Source organism: Arvicanthis niloticus, chromosome 6 (genome assembly GCF_011762505.2).
Source record: "Arvicanthis niloticus isolate mArvNil1 chromosome 6, mArvNil1.pat.X, whole genome shotgun sequence".
NCBI classification, from domain to species: Eukaryota; Metazoa; Chordata; class Mammalia; order Rodentia; family Muridae; genus Arvicanthis; species Arvicanthis niloticus.
Genome location: NC_047663.1, coordinates 94,875,988 through 94,892,263, shown reverse-complemented (window position 1 = coordinate 94,892,263; position 16,276 = coordinate 94,875,988). Strand labels below are relative to the sequence as shown.

The window sequence follows — 16,276 nt, the reverse complement described above, 5'->3', positions numbered from 1 at the left end:
GACCCAGCCTCTCTTTATTTACACCTTCTGTCTATCCATAGCTGCCTTTATTAATCTAACAAGGAGATAAAATTTTGGAGACGCTGATGAGAAGTTTTCTTCAAGTAAAGGTGTTTGATGCCAAAATAGGGTACCATCTCAGGTACCCACATGATGGAAGGAGAGACTCGACTCTCTATGTCCTCTGACCTCCACACTCACGCTGTGACACACAGCCCCTTCATACACACACACACACACATATATATACTAAATAAATAAAAACAATTTGGATGAATTTTTTAGTTTTGTTGAGGAAAGAGGCCATTCCCTGAGGAGTGAGTGTATAAACGAGAGCATGGCTACACATGGAAACTGATCTTTGTTGTTAGAAGGCAAGAGACCATAGAGTGTCTGGCTGCTCATGTTTTGTTTAACAGACGTACCTTCCAGTGAGAAAATTCATTAAACAAAATGTTTATTTCTTCATTTGTTAAGATGCATGCACACTGAATACAACATTCCAAATATAAAAGAAAGGAACCAGGCCTAGCATATGCCTATAATCTAGCACTTTGGAGGAGAAGCAAAAAGACCAGGAGCTCAAGGCCATCCTTAACTCCATAGCGAGTTCAAGACCTGCCTGGGCAGTTTAGGACCAGAAATTAAATAAATAAATAAATAAATAAATAAATAAATGGCTGAAAAAATGGCTCAGCAGTTAAGAGAGCTCTTGCCTGCAATCATGAGGATGAGAGTTCAAATCCTAACACCCATGTAGCAAACTAGGTGTCACCCCAAAGCCTATAATCTCAGCTGTGAGGGGCAGAGACAGAAAGCTCACTAAGACTTGTTGGCTTCCAGCTTATAAGGAAAAACAGGAAACTCCAGTTTAGGGAGAGAAAGAATAGGCAATAGGTTATAGAGAAAGAAAGAAAGATAGATAGATAGATTGAGAGAGAAAGAAGAAAAACTTTTAATATAGATTTAAGTGTGGGCAGTAAGAAAGGGAGAAAGAAAGCAATGCATAAGAGAATAATAGTGGTATGTCCTCTAGAGTTGCTGACTTCACCAGACAATAAAGTTCTACTGTAAGAATTAACAGACTCACTTCATAATGAGAGCACTGAAGACTTAAGAATAGCAAAGGCACAGTAGTTCAGCTTTGCAAAAGTGAACATACTCGTCCAAGAATAGTATCCAAGTCATACTACTAACTAAGCAGAAAAAAGGCTCTTAGAATCTTAATGCAAGCCTGTTCTTCCCTCTAGTGGTTTGAGTAAGAATGACCCCCATAAGCTCATATATTTGAATGCTCAGGCATCAGGAAGAGGCATTAGTTGAGAAGGATTAGGAGGTGTGGCCTTGCTAGAGGAATTGTGTGACTAGAGGTGGGCTTTGAGGTTTCAGAAGCCCAAGCCAGGCCCAGTGTCTCTCTTCTTGATGCCTGTGGATCCAGATGTAGCACTCTTTACTCCAGCACCATGTCTGCCAGCATGGCATCATACTCCCTGACAATGATAATGGATTAAGCCTCTGAAACTGTAAGCAAGCCTCAATTAAATGCTTTCCTTATAAGAGTTTCCATAATCATGGTGTCTCTTCACAGCATCAGAACACTAAAAAAGAAGTTGGTACCAGGAGTGAGGTATTGTTGTGACAAGCTTGACCATACTGATTGTTAGTGGAACGTGGACTTTGGAGTAGGAAAGCAGTTGAATGTCTTAATGGGCCAAGCTGGTAGGAGCATGGAAGACAGTAGTGCTGAGGGTGTTCTGAACTGTGGAGGCCTGTATCAAGAAACTTCAAAGCAGAAGAATATTAGTAGGTGGCCTAGAGGCCATTCTTATACTGTTTTGATGAAGAAAGGGATTTCTTTCTTGTCCAAAAACATCTGCCTGAGGCTAAATTGAATTGGATTAATGTTATTGTTGGAGGAGATTTTAAGAGAGCATAGTAATGACTGTGGCATGTGGTTATTAGTCGTCACTTTTATGTAGATATAGATGAAAAAGGAGTAAGCTAAGCACAGAAAACATCAAAATATGCTCAAAGAGTTAAAAAAGAAAAGCCTGGTGCTTAATAGAATAAAAAAAAAGCAGTAATCTCAGGGCAAGGCCAGCCAAGCTAATCAAATTCCAAAGTGTGACAGGGAATTAAAGAAAAACTAAAGCAGCAACGGGACCCATCCACAACAGAAAGCTGGTGCAGATGGAACTGAAGAAGGCAGAAGTTCCAGCCCCTTCGAGCAGCAAAACTTGGCAGCTTTGGGCACAGGGTTCTGGCTTTAGAATCAAGAATACAAGAAAGAGATATGGAATCTCCCTCCACAGCCAAGGAAAGCCACTAAGTCCAGGCATAGAACAAGGGAGTCCTTTGGGTGGAGCTGTGAAGGTGAAGCCTACATTGTGTTGAAGATGTTGGAGATGCCAAAGTCATAGGATAATGAACTAAACCTCTGATCTGTAAGCCAGCCCCAATTAAATGTTTTCTTTTGTAAGAGTTGTTGTGTCATGCATGTATCTCTTCACAGCAATAGAACGGTGACTAAAAGATGTCCCTTTCCTTATTGGCTGCATAAGCAGGAGGATACAATCTGGTCTTGTTTTTCCCCCTGACACATTTGTCTTCTTATCATTGTGTCTTCTTCAACAAAAATGTATAGGTTCATCTATGGTTTACATCCGTTTTATGCTAAAGCTTACCAAGTACATGATCTTATGCCTGTCGATCACTGGGCAGCTTTGGCCGGTAGTAATTGTCCACTCTAGACATCTGGTTTTGGGGGGCAGTAGTTAGTTAGATTAAAAGTTTGGATAATAGTAGCTAGCAGCTTGCCAGCAGGGGTCCAATGCTTTCTGTTTATCTGTAATTGGACCTAAGCTACTTTTATTTTGAAAATGAACCATTAGATTTTATTTCTTAGACTCTTTAACACTGACCCAGCACTTTTTTTTTATGTTTTTTAACTTTTGAGTCAGGACAACTAAGATGTTTTGGCTAGCTTTGAACTCACTGTACGTTCTAAGCTGGTCTCAGTTTTGCAGTAGGCCTTCCTTCCTCACCCTCCTAAGTGTTGTGAGGACAAGCATGCTCCACCACACCCAGCTCTGTGCCTCACCTTCTGTCTTAGTCAGGGTTTCTACTGCTGTGAAGAGGCACCATGACCACGGCAACTCTTACAAAGGAAAACATTTCACTGGGGCTGGCTTACAGTTTCAGGGGTTTAGTCCATTATTGTCTTGGTGAGAAGCATGGCAGCGCACAGGCAGACATGGTGCTGGAGAAGGAGCTGAGAGTTCTACATCTTGAATCTCAGGCAGCAGAAAGAGACTACCACACTAGGCCTAGCATAAAAGACCTCAAAGCTAGCCTCCACAGTGACACATTCCTCCAACAAGGCCACACCTCCTAGTAGTGCCACTCCCTATAGGCCAAGCAGACAAACACAGGAGCCTATGGGGGTCATTCTTATTCAAACCACCACACCTTCATAATTGAATTCTGTTTCTACTGGTTAAGTCCCACTCTGAGAATGCTTGTGAAGACAGAGTGCGCCTACCAATGAGCTACTTCCAAACTCATTTAAAACAAACTTGTGGGCCATAATGCAATATGCCTTTAATCCCAGCACCTGGGAGGCAGAGGCAGGCAGACTGCTGAGTTTGAGGCCAGCCTACAAAGTGAGTTCCAGGACAGTCAAGACTACATAGTAAGACCCTGGGTGGGGAGGCAAACTTTGGATTTATTTTAGCTTCAGTCAACCTGGCTAAATCAGTAGTGAAAAACTAGGTCAAGAAAGATAAGGGGACTGGGGAGACAGATCAGTCAGCGAAGTGCTTGCTGAACAAGCAAAAGGGCCTGAGTTCAATCCCTCAAACCTACGTAAAAAGCCAGGTGTGATGATATATGCTTGTAGTCCAGGCACCAGGGAAATGGTAGAGACAGAAGGATCCCTGGGGTTCACTGGGCAGTCAGCCTTGACTACTTCAAAAATTCCAAGCCAGGGGGCCTCTATATCAAAAATCAAGGTGAGTGTCTCTTACACAGTGATACCAGAGGTGGGGTGTGGTGCATGCCACACACACACACACACACACACACACACACACACACACACACACATATCCCTAAAAGTACATGCACCCACACACACTCACACCAGATACACAAAGACAAGTGTGGATTCCCTGTCCCAAATGACAACCAGCAAACCCCATATCCAGAACTGGCCTGACCATGCCCATGACCCTGAGGCTGACCCCTGCAACCCCGCCCCGGCACTTGTCTCTAAGTCTTCCTGGGTAAGAGGAGTGGAGGAAGAGGCGGGAACAGAGTGCTTAAAGGATCTGGGGAAGTTCCTGGCACTTCAGGGTGTGACCATCCGACAGCAGAAAGCCCGTCATGGCGAGGATCAGGTTGTTTCTCCTCCTGCTGCTGGCCCTGCCACCAAAGTCGTCCTCACTGCCATGGCCAGACACTGCACAGGGAGCCATGGCCAGCTTGATCCTGACTGCATTAGAAAAGGCCACCTTGTTCCTGGAGGACAGGCTGCCCACAATCAACCTGGACGGTGCGGTGGGGTTCCAAGTGCTGGAAGGTATGTGACCCTTGCTCCCAGGTGAATGCTAGGAAAACTAGTTCCCCCAGAACCTGGGACCCCATCGCCTCCCCTTGGATGAGGACTCAGAGCGCTTCTTGGGTGTGTGGTTCTCAGCCAGCTCTTAGCAAACTTTGTAGAATGAGGAAGGACTTAAAGGCAATATGAGAAAGACTTGGAAATTTTATTCTCAGAAGAAAAAGATTCCTTTGATGGCTCTTCCAGACAGGCTGAAAACACGGTGGGTAGAGAGCCCTTGTGGATCCTTCAGGGAAAGTCGCTCTCCTAAGGGTGGCTGCAGACAAAACAGGAACCCTCCCCCATGGTGCCCTTACCTGGTTTCCTCCCCTTCTGTCAAAGGCAGCTAAAGATCCTGAGAAAAACAGCCAAGTGTTTGTTAGCTTTGGGAGGCATAAGATCCGTAAAGAGTGGGCTGGAAACTGGCCAAGGCACTGGAGACACAATGGTGTGCATGCATACACGTACACATGGGGGTGACCGTGAAGAGAAGCCCACTGTCCAACGTGACAAAGATCCCATGCCTGATGTCCGCCTGAACTTGTGCCCTGGCATCTCCATGGAGACTCCCATCCCCTCCAGGCTGAGACTAAGTGAAACAGAGACATATAAACAGTGCTAAATTCCTCTAGAAATTAAGGCGGAGAAGCTAGCTGTGGTGACGTATGCTTGTATTCCCGTGCTCAGGTGACAGAGGCAGATAGGTCATTGTGAACTTGAGGCCAGTCTGGTATACATAGTGAGTTTCAGGACAGCCAGAACTACATAGAGAGACCCTGTTTCAAAAGCAAATCAAACAGAGAAACAAAAGGGAGAGGAGGAGGAGGAAGAGGAAGAAGAAGAGGGGAGAAACTAAATAAAAGTCATAACTTTCCTAGAGCTGGCTCTTTTGTTAAGCATGGCAAATACAATGCCAACCCAGCCCCATTTAAGAACCTATGAAGAGCCGGGCGGTGGTGGCGCACGCCTTTAATCCCAGCACTTGGGAGGCAGAGGCAGGCGGGTTTCTGAGTTCGAGGCCAGCCTGGTCTACCGAGTGAGTTCCAGGACAGCCAAAGGCTATACAAAGAAACCCTGTCTCGAAAAACCAAAAAAAAAAAAAAAAAAAAAAAAAAAAAAAAAAAAAAAAAAGAACCTATGAAGATATCTCTTTTTTATTGTTGTTTTTGCTTTTGTTTTTCTGAGACAGATTTTCTCTGTGTAGCCCTGGCTGTCCTGGAACTCACTCGGTAGACCAGGCTGGTCTGGAACTCAGAAATCCGCCTGCCTCTGCCTCCCAAGTGCTGGGATTAAAGGTGTGCGCCACCACTGCCCGGCAAGTTATGTTAAATGGTAGATGAATAAACATTAGCTCTAAAGACAAATTCATGCTTCCATATGTCCCTCCCTACTTGTGCCTCAAAGACTGTTGTCTGCCAAGTTAATACAAAAAGCTGGACTTCAGATAGTGCTTTCTTTGTACAGTAGAAAATGCTGAGTCTCTACACGTTAGCTCATTTATCCCTAAAGCACTCCCCCGCCCAAGAAGTAATACTTTATGATGATGAAGGAAGAGAAATTAAGTGACCTTTTCTGGCCAATTGATAAAAGAAAGCATACAGAATCCAGACTTGAACCCAAGCCCAGTCCTAGAATAAGTTCTTAGCCATAGCCACAGCCCAGATCAGCTTTATAGAAGCCTCATTTCCACTTTGGGCCATGAGCAGGCTCTCAGGTGTTTTCTCTGCCTGTGTGCTTGGTCAGATGTTGGAATGAATGACTTCCAACCTCCCCTTTCAGTGCAACTTCGAGGAGTCCAGGAAAAATGGGCTCACAACCCCTTGGTGCAGCCACTCAGCTTGCGCGCTGGACAACTGGCCAACACACTGTCTGCCCTCCTCCAAAAATCCATCTTCTACCTCAAGCAGAGTGACCCCACATACCTAAGAGGTAAGAGCAGGGTGGGACTATCACATCAAAGGCAGCATCCTGGGTGCTCGCTGAAATGCCTAGGTATGAGCACTTCCTGAAGCAAGGCAGGGTCCACACAGCCCACACCAGTCTTCAGAAAGGCACAGGTGACCCACTTCCTGGTTTCAGTCCAGATTTCCCATCCTAGACCAGACAAGCAGGTCTGAGGTGGCATGCCTCCATGGCTGAGGTGTTGAAAAGGTCCTCATCACTTTGCACAGAGAACCTTATGCGTACCATTCTGTATCTTGTATCAGAAAAAGTCCATCACCCCCCTCCCCCTTAAAGGATCACACAGAGACTTCCAACCTATAATTCTGACTCATCTGTTCCTGGTGGGGATGGGAGCATGTGTAACTCCAGTGCCTATTATGTGACACTTTTCCGAGGGGGACATGAATGTCTGTCTACCCCACATAGAGGAATGATGACAGGCCAAGATAGTGATAATGAAGCAGTGAGTTTATCAGGGTTATTCACAGCAATATTTATAACAGGTTACTCACAGGAGTGTGGAGGACAGACAGCTATGTCATTGAAAATCAGTGCAGTATGGTTGATGATTTTCACAAACTGAAACTGTTACCATCTAGAGGTCTACATAACATTCATTTTCTCCACTAAAAATGAATTAAAAAGCAAGAAAGCTCTGGAGCACAACAGGTAGCCACAGAGAAAAACCTCACACAGCAGAATCAACAGGCTAAAGTGTGCACACAGCAAGGTGCACAGAGGGAGGCGTGGCCCCCTTGCGAGACTAGTTCTCTGGAGCAAATCAGTCTGTGTTGTCAGGATATCAGCAGTTCAACTCACACAAATCAGCAGCAGCAGCAGCTCTATCTGCTTGAAAACACCATTCATGAATCAGCAATGGCAAGTCAATCCAGAAGAAACCACAAGGCTCTGCCAATTGGCCTGAGCCCAAGGCAGTGGCAAACCGACAGACCACTGCCAGAAGTTTTTTTGTTGTGTTTCTCTCTATGAAGTCACAACAAATGATGACTGACAAAGAATGGTAAGGTGTACCAATATCACCCAACGTCATCAGCGAAGACCAGCATCATCAAAGCCCAATAAAGAATGGCAAAGTGACCATCTAGCGTCACCCACTGTTTGTTGGGCTCTATTTATACCCTTTCCAAACATGTGTTCTCTCAAACATCTGCTCTAGCAAAGCATCATATGCTGTTTTTCCAGGCTGCCTCCAGAAAAACACCACGTGTCTGTTCTTAGTAAAACATCCTCCCATGTGTCTGCCTCAACACAAACATCCTCTCCTAGGACAGTTTCCAAAAAACAATCACATAACACAACTGAGTCTCCAAAGAAACCAGAAATTTCCACTTCAGCTGTGGGTAAACATAACCTGGTCCAGTCTTGAGCATATCTGAGCAGCCAGCCAGGGGCAGGCCTCAGAGGCAGGAGGAAAAGCCACCTGGCCTTGGTGTCAGGTCAGGAAGGTGAGGCAGAAGCTGGAAGTTTGTCACCCCTTGAACATTCATCTGTGTCCCCTTTCCCTGTCTGCCAGAGCTGTCTTATTCCTGGTCCCTTGGAAACAATGAGCTCGCTGCATGACTTGTAGTTGGCTTGCCCCTCACTATACTCACTATATATATAGGATGACCTTGAACTCCTGATCTTCTTGCCTCCACCTCAGCAAGCGCTGGGATCATGGGCATGAACCACCAAGGCTGATTTATAGGTTGCTGGGCAGAAACTCAGGACTTGGTGTGTGTTAGGTAATCGCTCCAGAACTAAGCCACAGCTCTAGTCCTTTGTGCCCTTGTCTAAAACAACCACACTTCCCCTAATCAACAGGGTGTAGGATTTGCCTATGCACACAGTCCCCGACACCAGGCATGCATGTGGTGCCATCTATCTATCTATCTATCTATCTATCTATCTATCTATCTATCTATCATACACATAATTTTTCAAATATTTAAAGGGAAGCCATTATACCCTGAAGTGCACAAAGCCTCTCACTTCCCAGGGCCAGAACATTTCCCTCATCAGTAGCAAGGATTTATGGACTACTACATGAGACCTAACAGGAAAAAAAGGTAACTGGTGTCATTCAAATGTGCTCAATTCAAGGAAGGCCCAGGCAGAGCTGCCACCAGTTGAGGGCTTAGGTCTCTGGGAGGGTGCCCTGCTAGTTTAATGTCAATTTAACAAAAGCTAGAGTCACCTGGGAGGAAGGACCCTGATAGTGCCTCCAGAGGATTTGCCTGTAGGAGGGTGCGTAGTGGTTTCTCTTGGTTGGTGTGCGAGGGCCCTTCTCACTGTGGGCGGTACCACTCCTGGGGGAGAGGTCCTGGGTGCTCTAAGAAAGCAGGCTGAGCAAGCACCCCTCCACAGCTTCTGTGTCAGCCCCTGCCTCCAGTTTCCTACCCTGTCCTGTACTTCCTCAGTGAGGGAGTGGCCTGAGAGTTAGTTATACACTGACATAAACCCTTTCCATCCCCAGGCTGCTTTGGGCTGTCATGTTTTCTCACAGCAGTAGAGACTCCAGCTAAGACCAGAGGAGCCCGCACTTTCTGGGCTGGGGATAACCAACAGTGCTGTAGCTCTGGGCCCCTGAGCGCTCAGTACACTGGCCACCTCTCCTTCTCTGCAGAGTTCCAGCCGAGCATTCAGCCTGGGTTTTGGAAGTTGCCCCATGCCTGGACACGCACCAATGCCTCCCTGGTCTACCCCTGGCTGGAGCCCCTGGACTCTTTTTCAGAGGAAAGCAGCGATGCGTGCCTGGTACAACTGCTAGGAACCGGGTGGGTTCCCCACCTCCTCGGCACCTGAAAGCCCCATAGTGTCTCCTTGGCCACAATCAGAGCCTTTAGCAAACACACATGAATGTGCACGGACACTCAGCAGCCCTCTCCCGCCCTGCTCCGCAGAGTCCAGGTCTCACGTTCCCTGTACCATAGCATTTGACTTCCCCAAAGTGGCTTTCTCTGAATCCCTCTGCACACAGGACAAAACCTCAGTCCTTGCCAGTTCTTCCGGGGCCTCATGTACCTTCCGCTCCATCTCTGGGAGCTCTTTACAGACTCCGTGGATCCAGGAAGACAATACTAAACATAGTCTTACTCCCTATTTCCTTCTGCAGCTGATGGGCTTGCAGCAAGGTCTAGGGCACTTTAGTGCAGGGGGCGGGCCAGGAATGGGGGGGGCGCTATCTTCTCAGCTTCCTTCAGAGAAGGTGTCAAGCCACAGATGACCCACAAAGGGGCTGCACTCGGTAACCTGTATTGTCATATGGAGAATGTGCAAGTGTATTGAGTCCAGATCACACTCCCCGAGTTGCTGGGTTTGAATGGTTCTTTATTTAGGAGACTGATAGGAAAGATATTAGGGGACTCCATGGAGCAAGAGGAAGTCAGACACTGATGCCTGTTCAAGCCCAGGACAGTTCAGCATGGTCTCCTCTGAGCTAGATCAAGACCAGGACACGGCCAGTCATGGTGTCATATGGTATAATATACCTGTAGACCCACACTCAAGGAAACTGAGACTGGATGACCAGGCTACAGAATGAGACCTTGTCTCAAAACAAAGTAAGATCCATGACATCTGTGTTTTATTTGGCAACCCTTATGCTCAGCCCAGAACCCTCACACTAACAATCATTGAGGGGAACACAGGATGGCCAGACCCAGGGTGGAATGGACAAGGAGCACTGTCCTCATCAGTCTGGGTTGTCTCCTCCCAGGACAGACAGCAGCCAGCCTTGCAGGCTCTCCAACTTCTGCAGGACCCTTATGACCAAGGCCGGCTGCTCAGGCTACAGCCTCTCCCATCAGCTGCTCTTCTTCCTCTGGGCCAGAATGGTGAGTGCTGTGCAGAGAAAGCAAGCTGATTCTCAACCCCCTTCCCCTTCCCACCGCATGGTGTGGTGATGCTCTGTGGCTCCCTTCCCCCTCCCACAATGTCACCATGGTGACCCTGTGTAGCCACACTTCCCAGCAGCCCTTGGAGCTGCCTTCCTCAGGGAAGTCCTCAAGGAAGAGGTTAATATTTGCAGAGCGCTGCCCAGTGTTTGTCCTCATGCCCGGCATTGCCTTGCCATGTTGCCCACCAAACAAAATGTCCTCTAGTCTAAGCCCTACCACTAGTGTCCAACCTATGAATGCAGCACAACATGACACTGTCATCCTTCTTAAGACATTCTAAAGCTTTCTGAGATTCTTCTTCTGTAACTCTCCTGTAAAGATGGCAGCAGCTCAGAGTGTCAAAAAGTTGGACACACTTGCATGGCCTTCCCTTTCTAGAAAGACTTTGAAGCTCAGAAAGGCTAATGAGTGAGTCACAGTCATTCGGCTCTTCCCAACCAAGCCTGAGTGTGAGCTGACTCCAGTGACCTGCAAAGTGGGTGTGGCTGGGGAAGGAGGAGAGACCAACAAAGAACTGCAGGCCTTCCCAATGGAGCATGTCTCCCAGACACCTACACGTCTCTTGTTGTCTATCCGCCAGCAAGGGTGCACGGAGGGACTGTTCCTCCAGAGCCAGCACTACATGGACATCTTCTGTGCCAATATGATGGACCTGAACCAGAGAGCTGAGGCCATTGGATACGCCTACCCCACCCAAGACCTCTTCATGGAAAACAGTGAGCCTGGCCTTCTAATCTGGGGTAGAGTAGAGAGCTTTTGACAAAGGGGCTGTATGCTCACACTGGGACTGATAAATCAAGCAAGTAAACACAGAGAGTACAGGGCTGGGGAATAGCTCAGTCAGTAACGGGCTTGCTTCACAAGCATCAGGACATGAGTTTGAATCCCAGCACTCCTGTGAAAAGATGAGGTGACACATGACACATCTTATAATCCTAGAGTAGAAGAGGCAGAGACAGGTGGATCCTGGGGGCACTAGGGAGGCAGAGACAGGTGGATCCCCTGGACTTGGTCGCCAGCCAGCTTAAGTGAACGTGTAAGTCCAAGGTCCCTCCAAGAGACCCTGTCTAGAAAAATGGGGTGAGGCTGGCTAGATGGCTCGGGGGTTAAAACAAGACATGCTCACCTTTAACCCTGTGCACATGAATTCAGTCCCTGAGATCCACATAGAGGAAGAAGTGAAGCAGCTCCCACGAGTTGTCCTCTGATCTACACACACACACACACACACACACACACACACACACACACTGTAAGAAAATAAATAATGCAATAAAAAATAAGGTGGGCAATTCTTTAGCATTGACACCATACTTAACCTCTGGCTACCATATATACTTGCACACGTTGCTTATTAAGGCCTTAACTGTGACGGACCATTGTGTGTCTACTTGTCATAGTGACTTTTTTTTGTCCACCAAGTCCATCAAGAACAGGGGGAGTTCTGGACAGACTGATCAGTGGGCACACAGACTCCCCAAGATCCTGGAGATAAACAGAAAGGGAAGCCCCGGGGTGGCTGCTGCTTTACTGGGACATCCTAACACCTCCACCAAGCCTGACTCCAGGAACTCTGTGATAGCACAGGAGAGGCAGGACCAGGGCCTGGCAGCCTCTAGTGGTCAAGAGAACCCAGGCCCTGTAATCCTAGAGCAGAGGAGGCAGAGACCAACAAATCCCTTAAGCGCCTCCCTTGTGTTAGTGGTCCAGGGACACAGGAGGAGGTGGAAACAGGCCTACAGATGTGCCTTGGTGTGTTTACAGTTATGTTCTGTGGTATGGCTGGCTTCTCTGACTTCTACAAGCTGCGCTGGCTGGAGGCCATTCTCAGCTGGCAGAACCCCCAGGCCGGATGCTTCGGGAAGCCTGGTGAGTTACCTGTCTGCCCCAGCTGGGAGGATTGTTTCTAGGTCACTCAAGAAAAGGATGTCCTGGCACTGAGACCCGATGGTGGTTTAGAACAAGCAAGCATACACATGGGTGTAGAAGGAATTGGCATTCTGAGAACCCAATTCAGCCAGTGGGAAGCCATCTGTAGTGAAGCTTGACTCGCTGCACTTGCATTAACAAATTCGTTCCTTCAGCATTCCCTGAGTATCTGTGAATGTGGCAGACGGACGTTATCTAAGTGCCAGACAACGTTAGAGCTGTGGGAAGAGGGTAGGAACCCCCTCAACACACCAATAGATATGGTCGTGACAACTTTAGCCAAGCGCCAAGAAAGTACAGAATACTGGGGAAGGCTCTTTACACAGAAACTCTCAGGGAAGACCACGAGGAGGGGGCACACAGTTAAGAATCCCGGGATGAGGCTGTCCAACCTTGTGACATATGACCTCATATTGTCTTTGAACTAATAATGACCGTAAGTCATTTATTTACCTTCCTTGAACTTTCCTTCCATGAACCCCTAGCTTGTGCCTGCCGCGGGACAGGTACCCAGCAAATGCCAGAATTTCTATCAAGAAGCTTGGGGTCCTTAAAGCAGCAACTGCCTTTGAGATAAGGGGAAAGCTAAGATGTGGTAATGTGCGAAGGCTTGGTGATGCAGCCCTGTCATCCTAGCCACTGAAGAGAGTAAGGTCAGAGGATCAGAAGTCCAAGGCCTACATAGTCTTAGAGCGTGTTTCAGGCTGGCCTGAGCCTCAAAATATCACTTTTAAGAGGGGGCGGGGCTTCAAGAAGGCTTAGGGTATAAAGGCCCTCCCTTGCCACCAAATCTGATAACTTGGACTCACATGGTAGAAAGGACCTGATGCCCACAAGTTGTCTTCTGAACTCTACACACACGCACACGCACACGCACACGCACATGTGCACACACGTACACACACATGCACACTCACGCACAAATAATTAAATGTAATAGTAATTTTATTTTTTAATTTACTTTTATATGTGCGAGTGTTTTCCCTGCATATATTATGTCTGTGCACTGTACGTATGCAGTGCCCCCAGAGGCCAGAAGAGGACTCAGTGCCCTTAGGACTGCAGTTATGGATGGTTGTGAGTTGCCACGTTGGTGCTGGGAGTCAAACCTGGACCTCTGCAAGAGCAGTCAGTGCTCTTGACCTCTGGTCCGTCTCTCCAGTTCTAATAATAATTTTAAAAATGCGGAGTGCAGGCCCACATGTGTAAGACCCCAGAGTCAATCCCAAGTACCACAAGCATAGAAATAAAATAGCATAAAAATAAAAAAGCATAAAATAAGTGAAAGAAATTTCAAAAACAGAGAGACTCACATTGATTATAACATCTATTATAACACCAGTGCTTGGGAGGCTGAAGCTGAGACCCTACTTCAACACAACAGCTCTGCCTGGTGGCACACACCTTTGATCCCTGCACTTGGGAGGCAGAGATAGGTGGAGCTCTGTGAGCCCAAGACCAGACTGGTTTACAGAGTGAGGTCCAGGGCAGCCAGGGCTACACAGACCCACGTCTCAGTAAAAACAAAAGCAATATTACAATGGTTTCCAGAATGCAGAGCTCTAGGCCCAACATTTAAAGAGTGATCAGACAGGGTAGACCCCTGCACTTTTTAGGAGCCCCTCTAGAGGTTCTGATGTAGGGGGGAACTTGATAGAGGACAAATGTGGCCCTAAGGTAGGGTCTGCAGACAAGCACAGTAGAAACCTAGAGTATCCGAGTCCCTTGAGGGGTCAGAGGGGAAGAGGCATACTGAGTGTTAAAGTTTACCCTGAGAGCTTCACCTTTGCCCCTTCTCCAGATACAAAGGGTGAACCTTCTGAAGTTCCACATCAGCAGGGCATTCTGAGAAGAGTGCGAAGGCGGGAAAAACTGTTCGCAGGTAACTAATACCCTGGGCCCACTTACCCATCACCCAAACAATCAAGGCTTTCACCCGCTTGGTGGTGGCTGTTTCCCCAGTACCAGGGGATAAAACCTTGGGCCTCCTCGCTGACTGCCCTACTACTGAACTACTCCTACCTGTTTGTTCTCACTGGAAACAGGCCTGAGCCCTCTTAGTTGTAGAGAGACACGAGCAAAAGTCAGCATCTATGATGGGCGTCCTAGTTCTGTACAGAGCATCAGCAGTGGGGTAATTGGCTGGGGAAACTCATATAGCATTTATGATAGCTTGCATTGGACAAACGGCCAAGTTTGCTCCCAGGACCTTTCCCTCCTCCTACCCCAACAGATGGCTGTTCTTGCCACAACACAGCCACCGCAGTGGCAGCCCTGGGTGGCTTTCTCTACATCCTGGCAGAATACCACCCAGACAATGGAGATGCATATCCAGAATACCACCCAGAAAATGGAGACGCTTATCCAGAATACCACCCAGAAAATGGAGACGCTTATCCAGAATACCACCCAGAAAACGGAGAGCCATATCCATCCACACAATCACCAGCAGGCAACTACTAAGACGGTGCTTCCAGCCCTGATGTCCAGAGGGTTGGCAGGCCTCTTGACATTTCTTCTTAAGTACTGGATTCAGGGGTCACAAGGCTGAGGAGTTTTTTTAGAAAAGTGACCAGCTGTAACCCCATCACCACTTCTGGGTGTTTAAAAGTCTTGAGACAGCAGGACCAGGGAAGGCAGGGTTGGAAAGTAGGGTGGACCAGATGTCATCAGAATACATAAAGCACAGTTAACTGGAGCTGAGTCTTTTGTCTTTTGTGTATATGTGTCAGATCATTTGTTGAGTCAGGTTCTCACTGTGTATCCCTGGCTGGACTGGAACTCACAGAAACCCTGCCTGCTTCTGCCTTCAACTGCTGGGATTAAAGGTGCATGTCCATCTGTGTGTCAGATCTTCACGTGCAGTCTAGATTGGGCTCAAGATTCTCCTGCCTCCACTTCCTCAGTGCTAAAATCACAAGTGTGTGCCACCATGCCCTGTTGGGAGTCCAGTCATATTTTCTCAGGCATAAGGACAATCTTGGATGACTTCAGGATCTCTTTTTCAAGTCCCCTATCTCAATCAACACAAATCCTGAATGGACCAGTGTCTTACTCTGTTCTCCGCAACTATAACAAAAGAACCCAGTCTAGGTAAGTAAGGGAAGTTGGCTTGGTTAGGATTTCATTGCTGTGAAGAGACACCATGACCAAGGCAACTCTTATAAAGGACCACAATAAACTGGGGATGGCTTACAGTTTGGGAAGTTCAGTCCATTATCATCAAGGCAGAAAGCATTGCAGCCTGAAGGCAGACATGGTACTGGGTAAGGAGTTGAAAGTTCTACATCTTGATCTGAAGGCAGCAACAGGAGACTGTGTACCACACTGGGCAGAGCTTGAGCATATGAGACATCAAAGCCTGCCCCCATCGTGACACACTTCTTCCAGCAAGGCCACACCTCCTAATAGTGCCACTCCCTATGGGCAAGCATTCAAATACATGAGTCTATGAGGGCCATACCTACTCAAACCACCACATAGGTTTCCTTGTCTACAATTCTGGAGTCTGCAAAGTGCAGGGCCGTGGTACTGGCATCAAGTAGGGCCTGTACACTGCTTCATAACATGGCAGACGGGCAAGGATGTATGAGACAAAGATGGGGGGGAAGGCCTGGAGTAAGACAGATGCACACCATGATAACAAACACACTCCTGACGGAGTGGCACAGCTCCTACCAGGAGGACCCACAACCAGGTCTCCTCCTAACAGACTCACCTCATTGTTTGTCATTTTACTTCAGATTTTGTTGTTTAGGTTTGTTTGTTTGTTTGTGTTTCCTAAAACAGTGTCTGGCACTGTGGCCCATGCCAGCCTCAAACTTGCAGCACACTCCTTCTACCTCAGGCTCCCAAGTACTGGGGTTTGGTGTGTGCCACTGTGCCTGAGGTCCCTTCTTAATAGTAC

General features: G+C 47.5%; 1 protein-coding gene across 2 annotated transcripts; it reads left to right on the top strand.

The window, feature by feature from the left end:
* The first annotated feature begins 4,319 nt into the window (after positions 1-4,319).
* Positions 4,320-15,067, top strand: C6H16orf89 (chromosome 6 C16orf89 homolog). Of its 2 annotated transcripts, XM_034507225.2 has the most exons (8): positions 4,323-4,579; positions 6,377-6,526; positions 9,168-9,318; positions 10,260-10,377; positions 11,021-11,156; positions 12,205-12,309; positions 14,171-14,251; positions 14,603-15,067. In XM_034507225.2, exons 1-8 carry the CDS (start codon positions 4,384-4,386, stop codon positions 14,830-14,832), a joined length of 1,167 nt encoding a protein of 388 aa, XP_034363116.1. In that variant the 5' UTR covers positions 4,323-4,383; the 3' UTR covers positions 14,833-15,067. The 2 variants fall into 2 exon arrangements, with proteins under 2 accessions (XP_076793461.1, XP_034363116.1); XM_076937346.1 differs by lacking the exons at positions 11,021-11,156; positions 14,603-15,067 and having other exon boundaries at positions 4,320-4,579; positions 14,171-14,230.
* Positions 15,068-16,276: the final 1,209 nt, after the last annotated feature.

Coding starts and splice junctions, on each gene's coding strand:
- C6H16orf89 (XM_034507225.2), top strand. CDS start 4,384: ATGGCGAGGATCAGGTTGTTTCTCCTCCTGCTGCTGGCCCTGCCACCA. Junction 6,527..9,167: donor TGACCCCACATACCTAAGAG/GTAAGAGCAGGG, acceptor CCTTCTCTGCAG/AGTTCCAGCCGAGCATTCAG. Junction 9,319..10,259: donor GTACAACTGCTAGGAACCGG/GTGGGTTCCCCA, acceptor GTCTCCTCCCAG/GACAGACAGCAGCCAGCCTT.